At 42.8% G+C, this 27,840-nt stretch overlaps 2 protein-coding genes across 7 annotated transcripts in view; one reads left to right on the plus strand and one right to left on the minus strand.

Moving 5' to 3' along the window:
- Positions 1-1,048: 1,048 nt before the first annotated feature.
- On the minus strand, positions 1,049-16,780 carry SLC19A2 (solute carrier family 19 member 2). 3 transcript variants are annotated; one of them, XM_019747431.2, is made up of 6 exons: positions 16,410-16,780; positions 9,244-9,846; positions 6,830-7,052; positions 5,568-5,760; positions 4,946-5,087; positions 1,049-3,004 (listed from the first exon to the last, which is right to left on the minus strand). In XM_019747431.2, the coding sequence occupies exons 1-6, from the start codon at positions 16,611-16,613 to the stop codon at positions 2,876-2,878; spliced, it is 1,494 nt and encodes a 497-aa protein (XP_019602990.2). In that variant the 5' UTR covers positions 16,614-16,780; the 3' UTR covers positions 1,049-2,875. The 3 variants fall into 3 exon arrangements, 2 of the variants coding, with proteins under 2 accessions (XP_019602990.2, XP_019602991.2); XM_019747432.2 differs by having other exon boundaries at positions 9,358-9,846; positions 16,410-16,767; XR_012493010.1 differs by having other exon boundaries at positions 2,867-3,004; positions 4,946-5,080.
- A 105-nt stretch (positions 16,781-16,885) lies between these two features.
- Positions 16,886-27,840, plus strand: part of FIRRM (FIGNL1 interacting regulator of recombination and mitosis) — a 236,653-nt gene continuing 225,698 nt past the window's right edge. For 2 of the 4 annotated variants that reach the window (XM_074322526.1, XM_074322530.1), the window contains exons 1-2: positions 16,886-18,015; positions 18,782-19,084. The gene's annotated coding sequence lies outside the window, so the exon portion shown is untranslated. Of the gene's footprint in view, positions 18,016-18,778; positions 19,085-27,840 lie in introns of all 4 variants that reach the window. The other 2 variants (XM_074322527.1, XM_074322529.1) reach the window with 2 other exon arrangements.

A 27,840-nucleotide genomic window follows, 5' to 3' on the forward strand; every position in this document is an offset into this window, starting at 1 on the left:
CGAGACTACGAATCTGTGAGGTAGAGAAGCCGCCATGGGATTGATTTCCATCCTGTCATGCAAATTAATGGTCACTTCCACCCTGTACCCCAAGTCTTCCGCCCCTGTACCCCAAGTCTTCTGTCCCTGTACCCCAAGTCTTCCACCCCTGTACCCCAAGTCTTCTGCCCCTGTGTTTGTATCCCCTCTATCTTAATGCCATTCTGACTGTACGCCTTCTGCGCAGGGACCATGCCTTATTTTTGTCTTTTGTTGCAAAACACACCCTAGTGCCATATGAATATTGAGTTATATAAATGATATGTAATGGATTCAATACAGCCACCTGCCAGTGCAATAGCTAAATGCCCATTATTTTTTTAAAAGTACATGAACATAAAACATTAAGACAGAAAAACTCTGGGTTTGTTGTTTTTTTTTTTGCATGGAAAATTTCTAAGTCTTTGGTGATAATCAATGAAATGCCTTACTTAATGAAGCAGGTTTTGGAATGGGATGTTAAAAGGCAGGTGCTCATTTGGATACTGTGGGAAAATATTGATTTGGTTTCCAGGATAGAATGAACAAATGACTCTTAACTGATGGCAACAGATGCTTCCCTGGGTATCAGAATATTTGAGGCTGTAGCAAAGAGGCTAGGAGGTTTCCAAACAAGATGGTACCTTCTGCCCTTGATTTAATTTCCTTTGTTTTTAAAATTCAGTTAACATGAAAGAGAACGTGGGTCTGTTTGGTTTCTAAAAGGGAGAATCCTTTAAAAACAGATGAGAGGTATCACGATGAAGACCAAGAAAAATAAACAGTGCAGTGTGGTGCCAGAAAAAATTAGGAAAACAACAGAAATAAGGGAGAAGTCAAAGGTAAAGATCACAAAACAATAGGAGAGAGAGTGAACGGGATGACAAGGTTAATTAGAGAAATTAGGTGAAAGGAAGGCTTAATATGAAATTTGTTTTAGGAGAAATTATTAAAAGACTTAAAAATGTAATCCAAAGGTCCTACTGAAGCAAAAGATAAATTTAAAATAATTTTGATTAAAAAGAGAAAATATATTGTAAAATATTTATTTAATAAAAATAATTTTATAATCTGTACAGAATTGAATAAAAAGTACAACAAATTATTTCCACTTCTTTGCAAAACTGCATACAGTACAACTTGCAAATAGGGTTCAGCATTCTAGAAATATGGCTGCACACCAAGATGGCTCCAGCTGTATGCCACAAACTTCGAATTAAATTCCAGGGAAATACTGCTTTGGTAACATGAACAATTTGATTGTACCACAGTCCATTTTTATTAAAAACGTTAAATAAAATCCCTCAAACACCACTTTTCTACTTGTTTGAGTAAACAATTCCCTATGTAGCAAAAAAAAAAAAAAAAAAAGGCAAAATATAAAATTCAAGGCTGCTACTTTTATGACATCACTTCCCCTTCTCTTCCTTCTTTTCTTTTCCCTATATGCAGAAAGAGGTTGAAGAGAACCAATTCGTATCCTCTTCATTTGCTTCTAAAGTTCTTGCTTAAACCAAATAAATATGTCAATTTTACAGTCTTGACACTATTCACACTGTTTAGCTGTGTCATTCTAAAAAAGTTAACACTCCAGTTGAAAGCAGCTACCTAGATTCTTTTCAAGATAAGGCAACAAAGTTGGCTTTAAAATAGTTTTCATGTCTCACATATTCTAGCAGCCACGTGGTAGGCTGATCTGAGAATTGTGTATACAGAATATCTTTTCAAGCAACTTGGAAATGGAATCACTAGCAATTGTTATTTTAAGCATTCAAGATGATTCACCCTTTGAAGCAAAGGCAGATTTAATGTACAAAACACAGGAATTGTGTCTGTCCTAGTTCCTGTCCCATTGAAACAAATAAAAAAGAGGCTCAGTTCATGAAAAACGCTTGGAATAATCCAGCGCCTAATGACATCTTTATCTTGGATAAGAAGGACAAATAATATAAAAGCTATAAATGGGGATGAAATTATTTTTAAAACGACTTTTTCATTTTATTTTGGAAATAAAAGGAAATGCAAATACAAAATGGGCCAGTTGTGTCTTTAACCCATATTCTACCTTTTCATCCTGGAATTCGTGGTCCTTCATACTGAAGAATAAAAGACAAGGAAACCTACCTCGAGTTTTCTGATTAGGTCTCTTCATTTAGCTTATTAGCAGGCTTCAAAACTTGCCCTATTTTCTAACTAAATGAGCTTCTCTGGGAAGCATATGAATAATGCAAAAATGTACTTCTAAAGAAAATCTACACAAACATCTAATTGTCAAGATGGGAACTGAGAACATTCATACAATGAATTTTTAAAACTAACAATATTAGAAATGACACACTCCTTACAGGACCGAACACCCAAGCAGAGCAAACACTGCCAGTAATAGGAACAACTTTCATCTGGAGAAACAAATGCACATGACTAACAGATATAAGAGGCAGGTGCTGTTGGAACATATTTCTGTCCCGACCTGTAACATCTTGTGGCTCCTGTGAAGCCCTGGTCCCACCAGGCCAAGCTGCTGGCACATCAGCTATAGGAGTACTGGACCTATGACACACCAGACTCACTTGCTGTCACATGCTGCTCGATTGTTCTTGATTACTTGGTTTTCAAAATCAAGTTCACTATTGAATCAGATTAAAGTCATCCTTCAATAATCCACGAAATAAACTTTACTTCTGGCTCCTCTGAACAGTATTATGTTATAGTAGGACACGAGTATAGTCAATTGGCTGCTTTGAAGCCATGAAATGCACATTCATAAATACATGTCTACAAATTAAAAAATTAAATATCTCCAGGGACAGTTGCTGTGCAGAATTCTTGCTATAAGAAGCAGCTCATCAGTAGTGTATTATGAAGTGGTTACTTGAGAACTTGAGTCTGAATCTTCCTGCTTTCTGTATTTCTTCATAACAGTGACTGCACCATTAGCCAGGAAAACCACAGAGATGAGTGCAAAATAACCTGCGTAGATCAGGAACTGAAGAGGGGAAAGAATTGATAGCATTATCAAGTAGAAGATGAGCTGTTCTGGTACATAGATGTAAAACGCTCTATAATTAAAGGTATACTCCGTTTCTCAATAAAACTTCAAAAACCAGTGTCCTTGCCATATGTGCCAGGTGCTGAAGACACAGAGGCAGCAGAGCCCGGAGGTCCTGAAGCCCGAGGGCCTGAGTGCGAATCCGGAGGACATCCTGACTAGCCGTGTGACCCTGATTGAGATACTTAATCTCCGAGCCTTGACTCCATTTAGGAAATGGAATTCACATTTCCTACTTCACAGGGTTGTTGGGAAGAGATGAGATCATGCATGTAACTGTTTATTAGCACAATGGTTAATACTATTGTTATTTTTGTTGCTGATGTTATAACTGAATCACCCTCAAGGCGATAGGTGGGTATGACAAGCCAGGTTCTGAAGATCAAGAACTTCTGTTCTTCCCCAAAAGAGGACAGTAGGAAGTCAATTATATTTCATTGTAGGATTACTTTTTATAAGAATCTTCTCTCAACCAACTTTTTAATGTGACTACATAGTTTATCAACATCTTCATCATATTCTTCTTAACTTACTAAATACTTATAAGCTGGTTCATACTTATAAGCTGGTAAATACTTATAAGCTTGCTCTTAGAGCAAGAAGAGTTGCTCTAAGTCTTTGAACCAGAAGTTTAAAAATTTGGATACATTTTCCTATAGGATACCTGTTAATCATGACAGTTTCACCACAGCCCACAAAATTCTAGTCTTCCACGTGTTTAAACCCACCATTTTTATAGCAGGATGACGAGGACTTAGTTTCTCTCCTACCCTCTATCCCAGATGTAAGCAGCCAACACTTGACAGGTCTTCTTGAGGTTTTTACTGCCAGTAGCAACTGGGAGACGTACAGAAAATAATAAGCTCCCACTGCTCTGTACCCCTCCCCGCCAACCTTTCTGAGGCAGCAAGATGCAGTGGGGGACAGTAGGCTTTAGTTAGATGCTGGTTGAAGTCCTAGCTCTGCCACACTTGCGTTGCCTGCGTGACCTTAACCAACACTGGGTATTACTTAGCTCTCAGGCTCATTTTCTCCACATCTAATCCTGACCACTGCAAAATTCTACATAAAGTACCTGGTGCATAGAAAGCGCTCAATGCACGTTACCTATCATTATTATTTCTCTTTCAGACCTCTTCAGTGAAAACAAAGTTAATTACTGATAATGTGTTGGGTCTTTGTAGTCTAAGAAAACTACTACGTAAGTATGGAGGGAATAATGGAGAAGGAATCTTACAGCCTGGGATGGGGTGGGCACTTTTTGATTTATTGTCTCACTTTGCCAAAGTACAGAGCAAACCCTACCTACAAACTCACAATGCATGAGGGCACATACAACCATAGGATGCCTGAATGAAGAGAAGTACCCACATTGTCTTGGGTGTTTCTGCAGCTGTTCTCTCAGTAGGTCACACTAAGAATCATAATGCTATTTCTCAACGGCAAGTCACCACCTTGGTATTTGGGTGAGGGGGATTTTAAAAAAAGAAGGGAAGCAACTCAGAGCTGTGAGATGAAGGAGGGCATCTCAAACATGGGGTACAGTATTCCAGGGACAGAATTAAAAAGGGAGCGAAACAGCCAGTGAGGAAGCAGACGAGCTCCGCCTGGAAGGAACCACTGTTACCCCTCAGCGCCAGCGAGCTGGTCAGTTACGATCAGAAATGTTCTAGGGCCTCATTAAAAAGATAATGGTCTCAACGTGCTACAGGTAGCGAAGAACTGCGTACAGATGGGGGATGACTGAAGGAAGGAGGGAACACTTTTCCTTTTTATTTTCTATCTGTCTGTACTGTTTGAATGTGTTTTCGTTAGGCATGCTCCACTTCTGTCCCCCTGATCAAGTTGTAACATCTTCAGTGCCCAGACAGATCTTACCTGCGTGGTAATTTCTAAGCCAAGGCCACTGGCGTCTACTACAATGAGAGTGAGCACCGTCTGCAGTCCCAGAGCAATGAAGGTGTTTACACCAAACACCAGGGCGTAGCGCTCCATGCTGAGGTTCGCAGCAATCTGAAAACTTAAAAAACAAAGAATGAACAGACAGAATTTCTCCCCAGGCAGTTACAGTTTTTTACTCCAAATGTGAAGAGCACCCCCTTCTTTTTATTGTCAGCTCCCTTCCCAACCAAGTTCAAAGTAATTGTTGCGAAATGATGTAAATCTCATGCAAACATCTGGAAGCAGCAGGAACCCATGAACAAGGAAATAAATGAACCTTGCCCAAACGCTTCCTGGGGAGAAAACATACAATGCAAAGCTTCCTCCCATCAGCAGAGGTAACAGTGGTTCCTTCCAGGCGGAGCTCTTCTGCTTCCTCACCAACTGGTTCCTCCACTTTTAATTCTGTCCCTGGAATACTGTACCCACGTCTGGGATGCCCTCCTTCGTCTCACAGTGCTCTGAGTCTTTTAACTCGAAAACTTAATTTTTGTACAGAACCAAAAAGCTTGTCCTGTCACAAATTTTGCTCAGGCTTCTTTGAAACGGAAACACATACGTTGCTATGGTGATGAGTAACATGTAGATGATTCTGAAGACCACGTAGGACGCGTAGCACACCCAGATGTTCCCCGCAGTGTCCATGACGTACACGGCAGCCGCAATCAGCAGAGAAAACAGCGACAGGGTCATTTCCCCCCAAGTGGACCAGGATATTTTTATGTAACCAACTGCAAACACAGCAACAGCACCTACCAAACAAAAAGGGACGCGCAATTTAGTTATTTTGCGAAATCAATACTATTTCAATACATTAAAAAGTCAGATGATTACATGTTACGGGGGTAACTCAAAATTACGCAGACCTTTAAAGTCAGGCAGAGAATTTGGACTTGATGGAATAACTAATATGGAGCCAGTGGGATGACGAGAGATGAATCGGGGCAGTTGGCAGTGAAAGGGCAAAGGAGGGCACAGACCCAGAAATGCCGCTAAGGAAAAGCTTCCTGAGGCCAAAACAGAAGCAAGAGTCAAAAAGAACCGGTACTTCGAGCTTGGCAGCCTGGCAGGATGGGTGATCTCTTCTACTAGGAGCAGCTGAGAACATGGCGGAAGGGCATCTCTGCCCTTCGCTAAAATGATGGTGATTTGAAGCTAACATGGATGGAGTGCTTTCTAAGTGTCAGGCACAGTTCTAAGTGTTGACAGAAATCATGTAAAGTCTTCCAAAAAACTTACGAGGTCAGCCAGCAAATTAGAAAGGGACAATAGAATATGATGGTCAGTGACACAGGCTGCCCGTTCCAGTCTCCACTTGACTGCTTACCATCCATATGACCTCGGGCAAGTGGTGTAGACATCTGTCCGCAGTTTGCTTAACTGTGCAATGGGAATAACAACTGCATCCTTCTTGGGAATTTGGTGAGGGCGGAGTCAATATACAGAAAGCCCTTAGGTTAGCACCTAGCACATATTAACACAACATACAATAGCTATTGTTTACGTATTATATATTGCTCCTCAGTTTTACATCATGTGCCAAAAGCACCTAGTAAATCCGAGATGATGGAAACTTGGCTCTGAAATCATTACATTAGGTTTCTCAAAGGTTATAAAGAATTCAAGTTTGTTAGTCTAATCCTTCACCACTTCTCAATTCTCCTCCTAATCATAAAGTCAGAGCTCAGAGTAAGTAAATCACTCTTTGGGGCCACTTCAACTTTGGGAGGGCAGAGGAAATCTGACTGCGGTTGACTTAACTACCAGAGGAACCCCTCCCCCCGCCGTCCCAGCCACCCCCTGCCACCCTGTGTTGCCTACCCAGTAGTGTTGAAACAGCCTCCACACCGCCGTTGTAGATAGCAGCATGGCGGGAAGGCAACACCTGCTCCCACAGGCCTTGGGTGTAGTTCACGACTTGAAAATAGCCGCAGGTGGAAAGGGCCCACCACACCGACCAGCAGAGCAGAGGGCGAGAGGAGTAGCACATCAAAAAGTCATCCCACAGCACCTTCAGCACGAGAAGTCGGTCCCGCGTGGGTTCCTACACAGCGAAAGGGGAGAAAGCACCAGCATCATGAAGGCAACTGCACAGAGAACAACGGACAGACTCAGTTTTCTATGTGACAGACTTCACTCTTTGCTTGTGAAAACGCACGTGTATAAACTTGGCAATTATATTTATCCCCTCGGGGAAAAACCCTCCTTCTCATACAATGTTTGCTGTAAATGCTCTGCGAACATTAGCACAGCTCCGTGTAATAACCCAGCCAAGGAGGTAGTTTGCAAAACAAAGGTAGAAAGACGGTCCGATTGCATGCTTGAGCCGAAAGGAGATGACAGTCCCCATCTCCCCACAGCTGCAAGCAGCTTTAAGAATAAGCAGTAATTACAACCCTATGAAATCAGTTAGTCCCTCAGTGAGAGCCTCCTGTCCTTATTACTGACAGATACATTGAACAGTAACAGGTAGAAAAGGCAGAAATCTTAGAAAGAAATAGACCAAAACATTAGCAGTTTTCTCTGGGCAGTGGGGTAATTAGTGATTGCAATCTTCTTCCTTATTCTTTTCATGTGACCCCATATTTATAGGAAATATTACTCATACAATGAAGCTACATAGCTACTATGCTTATAATCGAGTGAATCAAGACATTACTGAGCTATGCACCATCCCTAGACTCTGCCAAGAAGTCAGTGTGAGATTCCAGAAACCCCGCGAGTCCTCTCCGATCCACCTGTCTCAAAGGTCCAATCTACCAAAGGTTGCCGTAATTCCTGAGGCTTGCTTAGAACATAGGAAATTATACTTTTGTGGTGAACGTGAAAAGGCAAAAGGAGAGAATCCAAAGGGACCAAAGGGTTGCGGACCATGAGGTAGCATGTCAGAGCCAGGATGTGTCACAGGAGCCATGTTACAGGGTGACAACACCCAGGGCACCAGTATGATTCAACCCTCTCGGTGGAGGCCACATGTCCTGCATGACCTCAATGCTCCAGATGTAAAGAGATTACTCAATCCTGCAATCAGCCCCTTTCCTTTATTTTTTAATTGAGGTATAATTGCCCTATAACATATTAGATTCCAATGTACAACATGATTCAATATTTGTACACATTGCAAAATGATTATATCAGTCACCATACAGGTAAACATTTTTCTTCTTCTAATGAGAACTTTAAAGATCCATCCTCTTAGCAACTTTCAAATGTGCAATACAGTATTATTAACTACAGTCACCACGCTGAACATTACAGCCCCAGGATGTATTTACAACTAGAAGTTTGTACCTTTTGACCCACTTCACCCATTTCACCTACCATGCAACCCCCACCTCTGGCAACCACAAATCTGTTCTCTGTCGTATGAGCTTGTGTGCGCATGTTTTGCTTTTAGATTCCATATATAAGTGAGACCATAGGGCACTTTCTTTTTTTGACTTATTTCACTTAGCGTAATGCCCCTGAAGTCCACCTATGTCATAATGGCAAAAATTCATTTTTTCATGGCTGCATATTCCTTTACGTGTGTGAGAGAGAGAGAGAGAGAGGAGAGAGAGAGAGAGAGACTGGGGACGCAGTGAATCCTCACAGCCAGAGAACGGATGAGTTATGTTGACGCCATACCTTTCTTCTAAGAGACAACTTCACAGTCACACTGCTAATATTAATTTCATCATTTAAAATTTTCCTCTTTTCATTCTCTTCTTCTCTACTATTCATTACCACCCCACTTCGGCAAAGTATCATTTGAAATTAAGTGTCAGATATCATTTCCAGCACAGGAGAGGAAGGTTATTCCTAGCCTTAAATAATCTGGGCTTCAATTCAGAAACTGGAAGTAGATATTCATCACTTATTGGAATCATTTCATCTATTCATTTAGCATAATTGTCTGAGTGCTTTTTCTGTATGCCAAGTTCTGGGGATTGACAGATGAAGAAGAGACAGCCCTTACTGCAGCTTCTAAGACATTTCTGATACAAGCAATATAAATGTGTGCCAGTCTGAGCTTGAAGGTCATTCACTCCAAGGGAAAATACATTTGTCATCCCTAATTTAAATCAACCTTAACTTGAATCAATGAATGAATGAATGAACCAACCAGTCGACTCAAGATAAAACCTGAATTCAAATGAATACAAGGTCGAGCAAGATGGGGTTGCCTGTCTGTTTTTTCTCCACGGGTCTGGCCCCCAGAGTAGCAACCACAAGACATGTGAGACAGAACTTACTGGTTCCTCCACAGGAGGCTCTTCCACATTTAGAGGGATTTTTGACTCCAGGTCCTCCCACCCGGGGAGGTGGTTAGACGCTGACGTGTCAGTAACAATGCCGCCATTTTGTACCTTGGTTCCATTCACTCCCTGGCAGGTGGGATGAACATGGTGAAAGAAGAGGCTCTTCTGTGGCATCGGCAGAAACCAGGCAACAGCAAAAGCCACAGAAACACAGGTGAGAGAGATGACATTCAGGCTGAACAGGGACCAGCCTGCCACCGAGACAAGGATCTGCCCTAGGACAGAGCCCACTGTGAAGCCCACCAAGGTGGCACTCCGACAGTAACTTGTGACTTTCTGGTACTTGCTCAGGTCCACCACGCTGTAGATATAAGAGTAATAGGCAATTTCAGTGGCTGTGGCGATGCCGTAGAAGAATTCCAAGAATTGCACGGCCAGCAGTCCCTGGGCGTAGAGCAGCATGAACCATGTGACGATGAGGCTGAGTCCCTGCAGCAGGACCACGGGCTTGTAACGGAGGTAGTCTGTGGCGAGGAACACAGGGAACAGCAGCAGCAGGTAGGAGTAGGTCCAGACTGGGTAGATTTCATTGAAGACCTGCGAGACAAAGAGGCTAAACCCGTCAGTGACATCACAGGACCTGGAATAGTCACGACTTGTTCTTCTAAAACAGCTTACCAACACCTCAAATACCTCATCCTTACCGACTGAAGAAATCTCAGCGACAGTTCTAACATTGTTTGGAATATACGTCCCCATTTCCACCCTGCATGGTTTTCTTAAAATCTGCCCCATTCATCCAGGCCTCGTTCAAAGTCTTCCTCATCCTGGAAGACAGCCAGAGGCGCCAGCATGGGTATGATCGCACGTTCAAAGCTCTCCTGATAGTAGTGCTTTGAGCGCCCGTCTCCTCAGTTACCTCACAGCACGTTCCTAAAATGCTTGTACATTTCCCAGCGAGCTTTAAATATTTCGGATTCTCAGCCAGAGGCATTTTTCAGAAACCTCCCAGGAGATTTAACACGGGCAGAGTGGAGAACCACTGTCTTCTAGGTTCTGTAAGGGTGGACGCTTCTGTACAACCGACCAGCCAGCATATACGCTTACAAGATACTTGGCTCAATAACTGCTTTGGAATCGTCAGTTCTTACTTCTACCCACAGGATGGGAACCTCGATCCTTCTGTTTGACTGATTAGGACTGATTTAATTTCTCTGATTTTAAGTTTCATTTCTTTGGGGGCACAGGAATAAGCAAAGAGGCTAAAACTGCCTGAACAACTATCAGTGGATGATAGGATTATAGGCAACTTTGATGTCCTCCTCTTTACTTGTCTGTAATACGAAAAACACAGAAGTGTTTGTTGTTTTCTTTTTAAGGTATTTTTCAGATGGGGCTATAATAGAAATAACCTTTAAAATAAGCTTTAAACCATTAAGACCCCAGCTAGAATTTCAGTTCCATCATTTGCTATATGATCCTAGGCAAGTTTCTTTCCGTTCCCTTTAGACTTGATCTCCATTAGTAAAGGAGGGATAAGACCCACATCACCGGGTTATTTCTTGCAAAGGATTAAATGAGAGAATACATTAAACCACTTAATCCACTTCATTCATTGGTCTGAAGACTTGAGGACAGAAGCAGACACACAGACCACTTGGAACAACATGAAATAGCGAAATTAACTGAAGTGTCATCCCCATTCTTCCTCGTCCAATAACAGTCATTGTAGGAGGCTTTTCCCTCCTCTTATACCTGCCCAGTGTCTAGCAAGATCCTGGGGGTGTAAGTCAGTCAGTTTTTAAACACTCATGTCAAAGTCTGGATCAGTGGCCCAACTTTAAAAAAATTTTTTTTTTTAAGATTTTTTTTTATTATTGGGGAAGGGGAACAGGACTTTATTGGGGAACAGTGTGCACTTCCAGGCCTTTTTCCCAAATCAAGTTGTTGTCCTTTCAATCTTAGCTGTGGAGGGTGCCGTTCAGCTTCAAGTTGTTGTCCTTTCAGTCTTAGTTGTGGAGGGCGCAGCTCAGGTCCAGTTGTCATTGCTAGTTGCAGGGGGCGCAGCCTACCATCCCTTGCGGGAGTCAAACCAGCAACCTTGTGGTTGAGAGGACACGCTCCAACCAACTGAGCCATCAGGGAGCTCAGTGGCAGCTCAGCTCAAGGTGCCATGTTCAATCTTAGTTGTAAGGGGCACTGCCCACCATCCCTTGCGGGAGTCGAGGAATTGAACTGGCAACCTTGTGGTTGAGAGCCCACTGGCCCATGTGGGAATCGAACCGGCAGCCTTCGGAGTTAGGAGCATGGAGCTCTAACTGCCTGAGCCACCGAGCCAGCCCAGGCCCAATTTTTAAGTGCTTTCTCAAAGGTCGTTTTGATAACAGGCTAAATACTTTGTGACGGAGCAATGCAACCCTAGACTTTGAATATCTAAGTCTAAGGGTGACTCTCTTTTTAACTCTCATGTATATACCTCAGTTTAGCAAGTATAAAATGGGCTAATTGATTTAAGGTTTTAGAGGAACAACAAAGTAAACAATTACTGTCAAATCTTTTGCCAGTGCAGAGCACAACAATAAAAATAACACAATCTGAAATGTATTCCAGACTTGACTTCTGTTTCTGACTGGCCCAATACCAACAGTGACTTGTCCAGCAGCCCCACCTTCATGAATTGTGGCCTAATTTGTGTTTGTGAGTCATTTAGCAACCTCCACTTGCACCTGAATATGTGCATGAAAGAAGAATCGAGAACTGTAGAAAGCATTCTTATTCACAGGCATGGAAATTTTAGCAAATGAGGAACGAAGTGCTCTGGGCAGGCATGACCAGATGGAAAGATGAAAACCAACGGGGATAACCTTGAGATGAAGGCCAGGAAGAGTGAAGGTTCCGACAGACTTTTCAGTTATCAACTTCCCACTCCCTTTTGCCTCTAGTTTTGCAGATACGTTCCAACCGTTTTCTGAAGTTTGCAAGAGCCTCCTTTTTGACTCAGCATGTTTCTTCACCTTGCCATTTCCCACAACACGTTTTTCCCAACACAACACCACCACAAAGCTATGAGCCACACACCCTTCCTTTAAAATACCCTCCAGCACCTCCAACACCCCATCTGCTTTTGTTTTCTACACCTCTTCAGACTTTAACTGATTTCTTCACTCTAGTCATATGGTCTGTACTGAAATATGTTATATACCTTTCAATAACTGTTGTCCCAAAATGATTAACTGCCAAGTTTTCATTACATAAATCTTATCCTTTTAAGTAACAATTTAAAGTGTCCATACCTATAAGTCTGTGTCTAGCCCTAATACAAAACCACAATTTAGACAATGAAGATGAGGAAAAGTAACATTGCCAGACTTGCAAATGCCAAGCAGAAACAAACATAAAGGCAAGAGGAGGAGAAAGACCAGATGGGTTCTCTTTAGCTTACATACAAAATCAGACGTTTTTCCATGGAGAGAGATCAAGCCACAGCGCATGTCCCTGTCACAGTACCACCAGCACTACACTAGCAAGTCTCCACTGAGATGCTGCACGGCACGCCATTCCCCTTACCTGCATGACTGCATTTCACACACACAACCCTAACTTTGCTTTCACCATCTCTATTTTACAACTGAGAAAACTCGGCCTTTGAGAACGGTTACGTAAATTGTCCAAAGTTATCCCAGCTGGTAACTGGCAGAACTGAACCCAGATATTCTGAATCTAGTACACTACATTTAAATGCCTCTTTCTCCACAGAGAAAACCTCTACTGACCATCCGCTAAGTTCCAGTGTTACCTGTAAGGCTTAGGGCAGCCTTTTCAACCTGCGTTGAGATGCTTTTATACGGCATTCATGAAGAGATAAAAGACCACACCACCTCCAGAGTTTAGACCCTGGGTCTCCAAAGATCCCTTCTCTTTCAACGCCAAAGAGAAGCTGTAAAGCAGAAAGTGCTTCTGTGATGAATACTTTGAATCTTGAATGAAAAAATGTACACATTACAGACTCTTATTGCCCAGACCCTGGCCATGCCTTCTTATCTCAGGTAGAATATGCCATGCGAGCAAAGGAACTGATTTTATTCTAAGGCACCTTTCACAACTCTGGGTCTGTTCGTTTGTGCTTTCCTCTGAGACAAAAGTCAACGGGAAACAGATGTTCAATTTTAACTTATAATTCAGACTTAGAATCAAGTTTCAATTAAACAGCTAGTCAGTAAGCACTTATTTGCACTGTTTTCAAGCTGTAGGGGGAAATCACACAAAAAAAGAAAATAATAAAATGAAGTCTCAGTTCTCCAGGAGTTCGGAACCTACTGAGGAATATATGTACACACATTATTGATCAGGGAGGTAGGAAATATGGGGTTGGGTCTGTGAGACGGACCTTGCAGGATAAGGAAGTGAGAGGCTAACAGAGAGATATCAACAGATATGTATGGGGAGATTACTCCAGGCAGAGATCACATCTTCGAGTACAGACCAACCCACGAGACTGTGGATGTGCTGGAGTTACAGCACGGATGGACCCCGGGTTATGTGAAGGAAGGCAAGGGGAAGAAGGATGTCATGAATGGGAGGTCAGGATGCTACGGAAGTAAGAGCCAGATTCTGCAAGGCTCTAAACATCAGGCAGAACAGGTGGAATATTTCTTTCAAAAATCAAAGAAAGATAGTGAGTGTCTGTCAAATCACATGCTGAAAAAGATGAAAGGATAAAAAAGTTTTTGGAGATAAAGAGCTCTATTTTATTACAAGTTTGGCTTTCAACTATTGGAATACAGTCACATTTTAACCTGCTTAAAACTTATAAAGTGGTACCTAAAGCAAGTTAAGGTTTTTCCTGAAATCTAAGAAAAAAATCCTTTGAGGGTAGAAAAATAGAGAAAATTCTGTCTTTTCTTTCCTCCTTTTGTCTTTGGACACGGTTAACAATAGCTCTATTTAAGATGATCCAACTTGGCCCTAAAGTCTTTCAGGAGGAAATACAGACTTCAACATAAATATCACTGACCAGGATTAGACAGTCACTTTGCCTAAAAATCATGTAATATTTCTTGTTTAACTGTCCATTGATGAAAACAAGCAGTCTGGAAGGAGAACACATTGTTCTTTTTATTTCGGTTATTAGAAATTCAAAACACCTGGAGACGGTGAACAGAGCCACACTGCATAACCAGCAGACAGCAGTGATTCCCAGGTCCTCAGAGACAAGTGACAACCCTTTCCAAGACTAGCTTTCTCTCTACACCCTGCCCTCTTCCTCATCTAATTTGCAATAACAAAAGGGCGCTGTGTTTTTGTTACACAACCAGCAAATATTTACTGGGCCTGGCACCCCTGCTTTATTCCTACGTCCCCTGAACATACTTCACTCACCTTAGAAAGCTTTCTGGTAAGACAGGGCACATGATGGCACATCACACAGCAACTCTTTGCCCAGGGCACGTGACAGAACAGATCGGCTTTCAAATATCAACACTGAGAATGTTTCTCCCCCAACGTACTCCTGCTTCTCGGTCAGGCAAGGCACACAAAGTGCAGATCACATGGCCGTTCCCATAAAACTTTAATTATTAGCAGCTCACTAACAGTGTCATGTCTGCTTCAGTGGCTACATCTCAGAGTCAGTGGTGTCCGGGATCTGAGTGTCCGGGATCATTCTCTCTCATATTTACTGCAGTAATTTTCTTCTTATGAAATCATTCTGTTTGCAAGAGTTGGGCCTTTCCATTTTATTGTTTTTGATCAATATTAAAATTCCAATAGGTCATGAATAACTGTTACAGTCCCTTGTGGAGTAGTGCATAAAACTGAGAAACAGAAGAGTCTGTAATGCTTGCTAGAGGTGAAACAACGAGAAACTCAAATGAAACCCGCAATCCTGGATTCAACGCTGACTTTCAAGTCCCTGTTAAGTGCCCTTGAAAATGGAGGAGCAATGCACGCAACAACCAAGTGGGCTGTGAGCAGCGACATCCTGCTGTAACCTGTTATGCTAAGAGTGAGGTTTATATGGGAGGAGCATTTCACAGTGGGAGGAGAAGCAGGCATAGGAAAAAAAGGACCAGATAACAAGTGACCACTCAGCTTTCACCCTTTGTAGTGTTCCAGAAAGGAATACCAGATCTCAGTTCTGACGCTTCGTAACGCTCAAGGGAGAGGATGCTGAACCTGCTTTATGTTGGTTCTGTGGGGAGCTCTTTGAGGTTAGTTAGTCCCTTTTTCAATTAATACAATGTCTTTCTTCTTCAAAAAGCAAGAGTTGAGATCGACCGTACACTGGAAGAGTTAAACACATTTTAAAGCACACAATGCACTTCTGAAGTCTTTTACTTATAAACCTCTCATCTAGGGAAAACCAATCAGCATGAGATTCTTGACCATGGACTCCAGGCTCCCAACGACTCTGAGCATCACAGAGGTACAGAAGCGTTGCAAGATCTCATCATGCAGTGCAGGAGCAAAACTAACATCTGTGAAACAATTCACGATGCAAGAAAAACTATAATTATGTGCCAATTCTCTGATACCATCTAAGTATCTCCTTGTAGCCCAGAAGGTGGGTGGGGGACAGCGTATCTTTGGACACCGCCTCACCCAACTGAAAATCAAGCCAAATTAAGATGACGGATTGCTGCCCTGTACCGTCCTTACTGTAAGGAATGGGAAGGAAGAGGATGCAGTAAGGGGAGGGCAGATCCTTTCAGAAAAGCAGGGATTACTCAGCGTCTGGTTCCCTACAAATATTTACTAAGCCTTTACCATGTCCAAAGTACAGCTTGCTGCTTTTACTTCTTTATCCGAATGTATCCCCCTTTCCCTCTTCTCCCCGCTATCCCCCGCGGAAACTGCGGGACGGGTCTGAGCAGAGTGGGGCTAAGCCACATGACAGCTGCATATCGGCCCGAAGCGCAAGTGCCAGGGGCTCCCGACCCGCGTCCCAGCCCAGCGCACAAGACGCGCCCTATAAATGCAACGGACAGAAAAGGCGCATGAATTAATGCCACGCACAGCAAGGCGCCGCCTCCCAACTGCGAAAAGTCACAAATCTCTGCCCAGAATGGCTCCCGCGCGGCTGCAGCGCCTTTCTCACTCCTCCTCCTCCTGTCCTCAAGCGGATCCCCTCCGCACACCTTCCGCCCGCCCGCCGCGCGTACCTGTCTCTCGGTCAGGTTCTTGTCTGGCCCCAGCAGGTAGGGCGTCAGGAAGGGCTCGGAAGGCCTGAGGCTGGCGAAGAAGCCGTAAGTGCAGAGCAGCGCGGTGGGCAAGACCCAGCACTCGTAGGGGACCCGAGCGGTGCGCAGGAGCATGGTGGCCGCCGCCGCCGCCGTCCGCCGGGACACCGGGCCGGGAACATCCATCCGGAGCGCGAGGGGCGGGGTCCCGGCCCGGCCCCTTCCTTCCCCTTTTCCTCTTGGGCCAGCTGGAGCGAGGTTCGAGCGTTGCCCCCGCGCAGGAACCTGTGTTGCGTGGCCCGCCGACCTTCTCGGCACTGGGAGCCTCACATGTCTGAGCGCGAAGCTCCGCAGAAACGGAGACACGCCCTGAGGCCCACCCACCGCCACCGCCTCCAGGCTGAGAGCCAATCACAGAAGACGTCTGGAATGTGACCTCTCCCATTGGTTGGCGGCGGCACGTCGGGCCGCTGACGTCCTCGGGCTCCGGCGCCGAGGGCGTGTGTCGGGCTCCCCCTCCACGCCTGGTTGTGGCGGCGGCTGGCGCTAGCTGGGCGGAGGGGCCATCCGTCTGCTGTCGCGATGCGCTCGCTCATCGTCCACGCTGCTACTCACCTGTGGGGAATGCTCCTCGTGGGCCTGATCCCCACCCGAAGGGAAGGCGCCATTCTGCACAGTCACCCTCTCGTTCTTATTCACCGTCTCTCTGGACGTCCATTCAGATTGTCCTTCCCCAGAGACTTAGTGGGCAAGGCCTGGCAAAGGATTTAACCTTGGGACTGGGGAATGCGTAACCTTTCCTTCAGCAGCTTGCATGCTTTAAATTGTATTCAGCTGCCACGGGAAGATAACGAGAAGCCTCCGAGCGTTTAGCAAGAGACTGAACAGAAAGTACGTGAAATACTGTGAGAAGGATGAACGAGCTAGTCACTTAACAGAAGGACCGAAATGGAGTCCAAATTAAAGGGGTGTAGCTTTATTTTTGTCACTGTTTGCAAGCAGAATAGGAAGAGAACAAACACACGATATAGCCTGTGTTTAGAAGGAAAGTGGGAAGTTCTGAGACATTAAAGCAATCATGAAATACCACGGATCACCGCTAAAAAACAAACAAACAAAAAACGGACTTGGCACAGTTTTCAAGGGCAAAGCATGACAATCCCCAGTGCTTTTTTCCATCTCTCTCTCTCTCTGCCTGTCGCACAGCCTGACTCTATTCCAATTCTTCCACTGCAGACCAGGCTGCACCACTTAAAGTAATTTTCCCTGTGCAGTATTTGCAGAGGAATAGATCCTGCCAGAAGCTCGCAGAAAACATTTTTCAACATTTTGCTTTAAAGGATGCTTTTTACAATCAGCCACAAAAAATGAGTTTCCCGGACAGAATAAGGATACTAGTAAAAGGGAAGAAGGAGATTTGTTTGTAAGTCTGTAGAAGGGAATGCACCAAAATATGAGTTGATTAATCTCTGAAGAAATGGAATTATTACTGTTTACATCTGTAAGTGCGTCTGAAGGTGTGGTCCAGGAAGCCCTAGGGGTCCTTGGGACCTTTACAGAGTTCCACAAGGTCAAGCTTTCATAATAGGTAATACTAAGACTTTCCTTTTCCACTCTGGAGCTAATGCAATGTGTGGTGACTCATCACTCTGAAGGCTAGGTGTTTGTATATTTCTGTGTTTTTAAAAATCTTTCCAGACTTAATTTCTAATAGCAATTATCAGTAGTTATAACCTACAAAAATAAAAAGTCTTTGGAGTCCTTAAAAACAAGAGTCTTAAAACTAAAAAGTGAGAACTTCTAATGTACGTAATATAATTATCTAGTCCTCTCATCATGATTACAGAGAGAACACCAGTGGCCTCTTGGCAATTGCTTTGCATTAACATTCAGTGCTTTAGTAGAAGCGGAAGGAAAGAAAACCAAGGGAGGCCTCAGAAAGAGAAGCCCATTTATTGAGAACAGCTTTCTGTCCGTTCCCTGTGGCTTGGAGTCCCGAATTATGTTAACCTGTGAATCACTCACTGGTCCTGGAACTTTTCCTAGGTATAAATCACTTAGGCACCTCAAATCCCCTTTGCAGTGTTGGGCATTCACAAATAATAATTGTTCTTGAATTGGGTAGAAACTGCGTTTTACTGTTTTCCTCTAAGAAGTCAAGGGGGGCAGAATTCTAAGAATGACCCTTCCCCTTGTATAAGCCCCACCCCTTTGAGTGTGGGGTGGAACCCAATTTGATGAGATAATACCATTGTTATTGTTATATTATGGGGCCAAAGTGAGATTATCCTGACAGCCCTATCTAATCACACCAGCCCTTTAAAAGCAGTGAATTTTTCTCCCATTGGTAGCAGAAGAGGAAGTCAGAGGTGCTTGAAGAATGAGAAAGACTTGATGGGCTGCTGCTGGAAGCTACTGTGTGCCAAGGATGGGAGCCCCCTGCAGCAGCAGAGACTGATTCTTGGTTGACAGCCCACAAGGAATTGGGGATTTCAATCCCAAGGCACTGAATTCTGCCAACGACCTAAAGAAATTTGGAAGTGAATTCTTCCTCAGAGCCTCCAGATAAGAGCCCCGTCCGGCCAACACCTTAATTTCTGCCTGTGAAACTCTAGAGAACTCACCCAAGCTCACCTGGACTTCTGATCTACAGAACCGTGAGCTAAACTATTTTCATTTCTTTTTGTGACATTAAGTTGGTGGTAACTTGTTATACAGCCATAGGAAATGAATACAGAGGGAAATAGAATGTATTTTACAAATTGAGATGATATTTACATAATATGAGATTGCACATTAACTGTATTTAAGTGTACAACTCAGTGGCGTTAGTACACTTACAAAGTTGTGCAACCATCATCTCTGTCTAGTTCTAAGACATTTCACCACCCCAAAAGGAAACTTATACCCATTAAGTAATCACACCCTATTCTCCCTTTCCACTGGCCTCTGGCAAACACTAATGCGCTTTCTGGCTCTACAGATTTATCTATTTTGGATAATTCATACAAATGGAATTATACAATATGTGACCTTTTGTGTTTGGCTCCTTTGATTTAGCATAACATTTTCAAGGGCCATTGACACTGTAGTATCCATCAGCATTTCATTCCTTCTTATAGCTGAAAAAGATTCCATTATGTGTATATGACACATGTTGTTTATCCTTTCGTCAATTGATGGACATTTGGATTGTTTTCACCTTTTGGCTATTGCGAATAGTGCTGCTATGAATATTTGTGTGCAAGTATTTCTTTGAGGGCCTAGTGGAATTGCTCCATCACTTTATGATTCTGTGTTTGACTATTTGAGGAACTACCAAACTATTTTGCACAGAGCCTGCACTTTTGAGCATTCCCACCAGCAATGTATGAGGGTTCCAGTTACTCCACATCCTTGCCAACACTTGTTATTTTTCTTTAAAAAAAAAAAAAAATTCCATTCTGGGGAGTGTGAAGTGGTATCTCATTGTAGTTTTGATTTGCATTTACCTAGTGAGTAATAATGTTGAGCATATTTGTTAGCCATTTGCATATCTTCTTTGGAGAAATGTCTGTTGAAGTCCTTTGCGCACTTATTAACTGGTTTGTCTTTTTGTGGAGTTGTAAGAGTTCTTTATATATTTTGGATACCAAAGCCTTGTCAGATACATGATATGCAAATATTTCTGCCCATTCTATAAGGGTAAATAGAATATTGGGGGACATTTTTCTCGTATGGAAGCACGTGGGACGTGTGTTTTGTTACAAGTAGGATTATATTGTACACCCTTTTGAATCTTGTTTTTCTCAGGAATAATTCATGGAAACTTTTCATGTAATAAGATTAAGCTCTAATTCTTAGTTCCATTGTGTGATTCAACTATAATATATTTAATCATTTCCTACTTATGGTCATTCCCTCTGTTTTTAGTTTTCTGGTTGCTGCCAGCTGCTGAAATTAACATCCTTATACAATATATGTCTATGCATTGTTTGTTTCATTTTTATGGGATCTATTCTCAGTGGTTTAACTGGCTCAAGGAGTGTATGCAGTTTTTTATTTAATAGGCATTGTTCAGTCATTTTCCATAAAAACTATAACTTAATTTTTCACTACCAACATAGGAGAGTATTCTTTTTATACTGCGTCTTGCCAACAACAGATGTAATCAGGTTTTAACATTTTTGCTGGTCTAATAGGTGGAAATCAGTGGTTCTCAACTTGTAATAATTTTGCTTCTGCCACCTGGGACGTTTGCCCAAGTCTGGAGATGCATAACTGCCAATCATGGTCGGGGGTAGGTGCTACTCGCTTCCAGTGGGAAGAGCCAGGTATTCTGCTAAAGTATCTCCCATACTCAGAGCAGCCCCCACAGCAAAGAGTAACCCTAGAATGCCAGTAGTGCCGAGGTTGAGAAAACTTGGTATAAAGTGATACCTCATTGTATCTTCAATTTGAAGAGCTTCGTGGGTGAGTTTGCGCATCTTTCCATATGTTGTCAGCTATTTAGATTTACTCTTCTGTAAATTACCCATTCATGTCCTTTGCTCATTTTTCTTTTGGTTGTTTATGCTTCTCTTATCAATTTATAAGAACACTTTATTTGTCCTCTTCATTGAAAATATTATTTTTCAAATATATTTTTATTGACTTGTTTACAGTATCTTTTGTCAAACAGTAAAATCATATTGAAGAACATAAAATAAAGTCTGAACAAATGGTCAGATGTATGTTCTTGGATAAGAAAACATCATAAAAATGTTCCTTTTCCCAAAGTTAATTTCTAACTTTAATGAAGTTTCAATTGGAAACCAAACAATAATATCCAATTAAGAACCCCAAACTATGTTAATGTTTATATAGAATAATAAATGTACCAAAACAACAAAATTGTGCAAAGAAAGACTAGTAAGAGGTTACTTGCCTCACTAGATATCAGAACTTACTTTAAAGGTTCTAGAATGAAATCAATTTGGTTATATAATCAGCATAGACAAATATATGAACATATAATAAATGACAGCTATTTTGGGATTCAATTAAGTGAAAAAAAAAGGATAGATAATCAATGTTACTGGCAAAACTGTTGTGAAGGAAATTAAGTTTGAAACAATCGTATACTATTTCTAAAAATAAATTCTAGTTGTAGAAATTACTTAAATTTAGGTAATAATAATGCTTCAAAAGAATCTAGGAGACTGCCTGTATACTCTAGAGGACAAGGAAACCTTTTAACTATGAATGGAAATACACTAAAATGAAATAAAATATAAAAAAATACATAAAGAGAGTGATAAAATGATCATATTTATTAACTTGATCTTATGGAGGAGATGGCTGGACTGAGAACAGAGAGCTTGTTTTCCTCTCTTGTTTTTCCGGCACAGTCCCTGACCGACAAGTTAAAGAAACTTAATGAATCTTGGTGAATGAATGGCCTATAGATCATTGATTCTAATCTCTAAGTGACCCATATAAAACCTCAAGAACAGCTTGCAGTGACCTACAAAGCACAGGAGAGTCACCCTTTTTAACCTATGGTGTCATGCAGGCAGGAAAGGAACATTGATTCATATCCATATGTGGCATATAGAATTTTGGAGCAAACAAAGAAGAATTAAGATCAGCTTGTCTATTGCATTGCTTTCCAAAGGAAGATTCTTAAGTTACAGAGAAGTTTAAGGGACATGTAACATAATGAAATTGGAAACAAGCATGCTGGCCCAATTCGAACTTTGTTCTACAGTAGAAATCATGGTATTCAGTAAAACATAATCATAGACTGTGAATTGTGGAAATGATATTGAAGCTGAGACCAAGAAATGTGAATCCATTTTACAAGATCACCAAGAGAGGTAGAAGCAGACTCCAAATATTCTTTGGTTGTGCAGACCCACAGTGCCCGGCAGCCTTTTATGTTCCCTTCTGGTTAATATTTCTTTTTTCGTTTGTTTTGTTTATTCATTTTGTTTTTTTTAAGACTCCACATATGAGTGAAATCATATGGTATTTCTTTCTCTGTCTGACTTATTTCATTTAGTGTAATACCCTCTAGGTCCATCCATGTTGTCACAAATGGCAAGATTTCATTCTTTTTTATGGCTGAGTAATCGTCCATTGTATATATGGACCGTGTCTTCTTTATCCATTCGTCTATATGGACACCTAGGTTACTTCCATATCTTGGCTATTGTAAATAATGCTGCAGTGAATATAAGAGTGCATCTATCTTTGCGAATTCGTGTTTTGGATTTCTTCAGATAAGTACCCAGAAGTGGAATTGCTGGATCATATGGGGAGCTCTATTTTTAATTTTTTGAAGAACCTCCATATTCTTTTCCATAGTGGCTGCACTAATTTATAGCCCCACCAACAGTATACAAGGGTTCCCTTTTCTCCACATCCTCGCCAACACTTGTTTGTTGATTTATTGATGATGGCCATTCTGACAGGGGTGAGTTGGTATCTTGTTTTGGTTTTGATTTGCATTTCCCTGATGATTAGTGATGTTGAGCATCTTTTTATACGTCTGTTGGCCATCTGGATGGCCTCTTGGCAGAAATGTCTATTCGGGTCCTCTGCCTATTTTTTAAATCAGATTGTTTGCTTTGTTTGTTGTTATTTCTTTACTTTTCAACATATTGTACCACAAAACAGTTCTAGAAAGCAGAGTATTGAAATGCCTTTCAAATGTACTTACTAGAACGTCTATTCTTACTTTTTTCCTGTAAGTATGTTAGGTACAAATAGACATTTTTGTCAGATTATAGATGGGAACACTGAGGGACAGGGACTCTCGGTCCTTTAAGTCACATTCATTCCCTCAACACGAGTTTATTGAGAGCCTGTTGTTCAAGGCGTTGGACTTGGTGCCACAGGGAAACAATGCTGAGATAGTCCCCTACCTCGGGGTGTTCACAGGCCGAATCAGTGGTGACTCAGTCCCCCAAGTCCGGCTCTAGGCTGTGCCCCTGAAAGGCCCCTACACTGATGACCTTTGTCGCAAACAGAAGCAAGTTGTATTCTGACAATCATAGACCCACTGACCGTGCTGTGCTATTCAGCAAAAGGCCAACTCAGCTCACAAGTGACTCTCCTCACTGTTTCTTAAATATGTGACCCAGAATTTTCAACGTGGTCGTCAAGGCATTGCTGAGCTGTGTCGTGGCACAGCCCATCTGAAGCGTTGCCTACTCATGGCCTGCTCCGCCTCTACGGGTGGGGCATTGCCTCTGCATGGAGGCCCCTCCGTAAAGAGCACTGGGGTTTGCCCAGGGTACACTCCGTGGAAGCCTCCTCCACCCTGCCTCTGCCTGTCTTCGGCCATCCTCTGACATCTAATGCTACAGTCACTCACCAATCTTAAAAAATCCCATCCTGTGTGAGTAGTGCACCCTAGAGAGCAAACCTATTGTTACGGAGAATTCAGATGTCGTTAAACCACTACCTTTGTCCTCTGATTTGCGTTTATGTCATTGTAGTTTTCTTGTCCCTAGTCTCTCCCTAGCCCCAGCAGAACAGTGAGAATGATCTTCCTAATATCGACTATTACTCTTGGTTCTTACCTCTGATTGTTTAAGAGATGGGGTGCTTACTGAATAAAGTAGAAAGCACTTCTTTCTGAATTTCGCGGACCCCTCCCGTCTCATTCTCCACTACGGGCCCATATACTCTGTGTTCGGCTGCACGGTACCCACGGATTTCTCAAGGTGCTCCTCAGATAGCTTTCCTTCTCCACCCCTACGACCCTCGTCCAAGCCACCACCATTTCCTCTCTGAGACACTCCACTAGCCAGCCCCAAGCTTGTTTTTCTGACCCTGCCCTGCCCTCCCCCCACTATAGTCTGTTGGCACAGCAGCCAGAGTGGTCTTCCTAAGGCCAAAACCAAATCATGCCGTTCTTCTGCTCACATCCCTCCAACGGCTTCCCATTGCATCTGGAATTAAATCCTAAGCTTTCCCCTTGACTGTCCAGCCACCCTGCTGGATCTGCTCACTCCCCCTCAGTATATCTCTGACCTCATCTCCTTCCTGTGACTCCACCTCCCCACTCGGGGCGGTCACACTGGATTCCTCAGGGGCCCTTGGAGGCACCAAGCACCCAGCGCAGGACTCTCGCACTTGCAGGTTCCTCTGCCTGGGACAGTCTCTTCCTAGATTCTTGCCTGATGCCCTCCGTCACTACTTTTAGGTTTCTGCCCAATTATCCCCTTATCCTCCTGAAAATAGCACATACCCTCATCCTGGCAGGACTCGGCCCACACCCCTGCTTACACACCTTACTGCTCATGCCCATTTGCTGTATTACGTGTGTATGTGTTTACTCTCCGTTTCCCAGCATGAGCACTGGAATGGGAGTCCTGTAAAAGTAATGACTGTTTGCCTTTGCTAGAACTGCGCCTGGCAACAGGCGCCTGGACCTCATACACACTCCAGGAGCCAATCTAAAACTTCTTGTAGCAGAAAAGAGCGATGGATAGGGAGTTGGAAGCCCTAAGTTCTAACTCAAGTTTTTCTACAAATGAGACATGTGCCAGGATTGGTGGCTGCACCTGGCATCTCAGGATCCTCTAACACAGGTAGTGGGACTGGCTCTCCAAAAGCCTTTCCAGCAATAAAGTGCTATCCGTTGTCAGGTGGGAGATTGTAGCCAAGTGGCAGGAATCAACTGAGCCTGGGAAAGGAATGTATGATCTCTCACTGCCAATGACCTCGCATGCTGAGGGTGTGACAGCAGTCTGACACCTGGCAGAGCCTGGACCCAGGCTCAAATCCCATTTGCTGTCCTGTTCCTATTGACACAGCTGCCTTCCTCAACCTTCCGGCAGCTGGGCTCCCACCAAGGTGGAACCGGAGAAGAGCGGAGGAGTGGGGACGCCTCTCTAGCGGGGTTTAAGCAATATGCATAGCTGAGAAGGGCTGACTCAGGACACTGCAAAGCTGCCGGCATTGAGCTGGTTGTCTTAGATCTGCTTTGGCTTTTCCCCTGAGAACTGGAGTTAACGTGGCCCAGGATTCAGGGCCCGACCTTTAGCGTTTCCCAGGGAGGGGGCAGTCGAGATTGCCAGAGGCTTCCTGGGTACAGTCACTTGTGAGGCAGCTGTCCTGGGAGTCCCTGGCTGTGACTCAGCTGAGAACCTCCTCAGATCAGACAAACCAGAAAGAGTGGATTTGACCTGAGGCCAGAACTGACTAGACTATTTAGCCAAGCCAGGGGTGAAATAATTTATTTTCTGATATACTTTGCCTTTTGTAAAGAACACATAGAACATTTAGACAAATGTTAAGTCCTGTTTTATAAAAGCATGTGGCCTTTTATGACAACCTCCAAAACCAGCAGTCACGATCACATGTGAGTCATAAATTAGGAAATCCCGGATGAACTGAAAGGTGTGTTGATTTCTCTCATCAGATACTCGTTTGTGGCAATGTAATTGGCCGGGGAATAGGTCAAGTGCTTCATGCGGTTCTCACAGCCACAGTCAGGCCACATCTATTCAAATATTTCTGATGTGTAATTCTCCTCCCTCCCTATCAACAATGTATAAACACATACAAACACAATCACACGCTTATTTTCTCCCCTCTCATTTAATAGTTATGTATTCTCCATGTGGTTTGGTGAAGTATTTTAAAATTCTCTCCAAGGGAAAATTAAGGGTTCAAAACATTTTATGTGAAGATTACCCAGAGAGAAGAGATTAGAAAGGAAATGCTCTTCCCAACTCTTCATCTGAACACAAATTCAGGACCTCCTGTCCTGGTTCTCCTAACCCCAAATTCCTGTTAAGATTTTCATCTTCTCCCAATTCTGAGGATGAGAGGTCTTAGCTGGAATCCTGATAATAATGAGGACATTTTCTGTTCTTGGTGGGATATTCAGGTACCAGGGGACTCGGCTACTCAAACCACATGGACTCGTGCTCAGCCTTTGTCACCTCCGTCCTGGGAAATCATTTCTGGTGCATGACTTCCCTCTCACTAACAGGGCTTTTGGGATCACTGAGTGTCGTCTCTATCTCTGTATTCCCTGGGTTTACGCTGGTGTTTTGAGCATACAAGTGGTTCAATAAACGTTTGTTGGTGGACACATTTTCTAGACCTTGTGAGTTGCACTTTCAATCTTCAGTCATACTTTTTTTTTTTTTTTTGTACTGCTTATTAACAGGTACAGGCATCCTTGGGGATATGGTGGCTCCGGTTCCAGACCACTGCTATAAAGTGAAAATTGCATTGAAATGAGTCATATGAAATTTTTGGTGTCCCAGGGCATATCAAAGTTATCTTTACACTTAACATACTCTATGAAGTGTGTGATAGCATTATGTCCAAAAAAACACTGTACACACCTTATACGTTACTGCTAAAAAATGCTAACCATCATCTGAGCCTTCAGTGAGTCATGCTCTTTTTGCTGATGGAGGGTCTTGCCTTGATGTTGCTGGATGCAGACTGATCAGGGTGGTGGTTGCTGAAGGGTGGGGTGGCTGTTTCTTAAAATAAGACAAAATCATGAAGCTTGCCACATCAATTGACTTCCTTTCACAAATGATTTCTCTGTAACATGAGATGCTATTTGGTAGCATTTTACCCATAGTATAACTTCTTTCAAAATTGGAGTCAATCCTCTCAAACCCTGCCTCTGCTTTATCAAATAAGTTTATGTAGTAATTCTGAAACCTTTGCTGTCATTTCAATAATCTTGACAGTATCTTCACCAGGAGTATATTCCATCTCAAGAAAACACTTTCATTGTTCATCCAAGAGAAGCAACTCCTCATCTGTTTAAGTTTTATCATGAGATCGCGGCAACTGAGTCACATCTTCAGGCGCCACTTTTAATTCTAGTTCTCTGTTTCCACCACATCTGCAGTTACTTTCTCCCCTGAAGTCTTGACCCCCCTCAAAGTCATCCATGAGGAGGCCTGGAATCAACTTCTTCCCAACTCATGTTGATGTTGATATTTGGACATCTTCCCATGAATCATGAATGTTCTTGATGGTATCTAGAATGGTGAATCCTTTCCAGATGGTTTTCTATTTACTTTGCCCAGATCCATCAGAGGATTCATTCTCTATGACAGCCATGGTCTTACAAAACGTGTTTCTTAAGTAATAAGACTTGAAAGTCAAAATTATTGTTTGAGCCATGGGCTGTAGAATGGATGTTGTGTTCACAGGGTGTGAAAAGAGTAATCATCTCGTCCATCTCCATCAGAACTCTTGGGTGGCCAAGTGCACTATCAGTGAGCAATGATGTTTCGAAAGGAGTCTTGTTTTATCTGAGCAGCAGGTCTCAACAATGGGCGTAAAATATTCAGTAAACCACGTGGCAGATGTGCTGCCGTCCAGGCTTTGTTCTTCTATTCATAGAGCATAAGCAGAGTAGACTTAGCAGAATTCCTAAGGGCACTGGGATTTTTCAGAATGG

This window comes from Rhinolophus sinicus, linkage group LG17, assembly GCF_036562045.2.
Source record: "Rhinolophus sinicus isolate RSC01 linkage group LG17, ASM3656204v1, whole genome shotgun sequence".
Classification (NCBI taxonomy): Eukaryota; Metazoa; Chordata; class Mammalia; order Chiroptera; family Rhinolophidae; genus Rhinolophus; species Rhinolophus sinicus.

Coding starts and splice junctions, on each gene's coding strand:
- SLC19A2 (XM_019747431.2), bottom strand. CDS start 16,613: ATGGATGTTCCCGGCCCGGTGTCCCGGCGGACGGCGGCGGCGGCGGCC. Junction 9,847..16,409: donor AGAACCTGACCGAGAGACAG/GTACGCGCGGCG, acceptor TTTGTCTCGCAG/GTCTTCAATGAAATCTACCC. Junction 5,088..5,567: donor TTACTCATCACCATAGCAAC/GTATGTGTTTCC, acceptor TTGTTTTTTAAG/TTTTCAGATTGCTGCGAACC.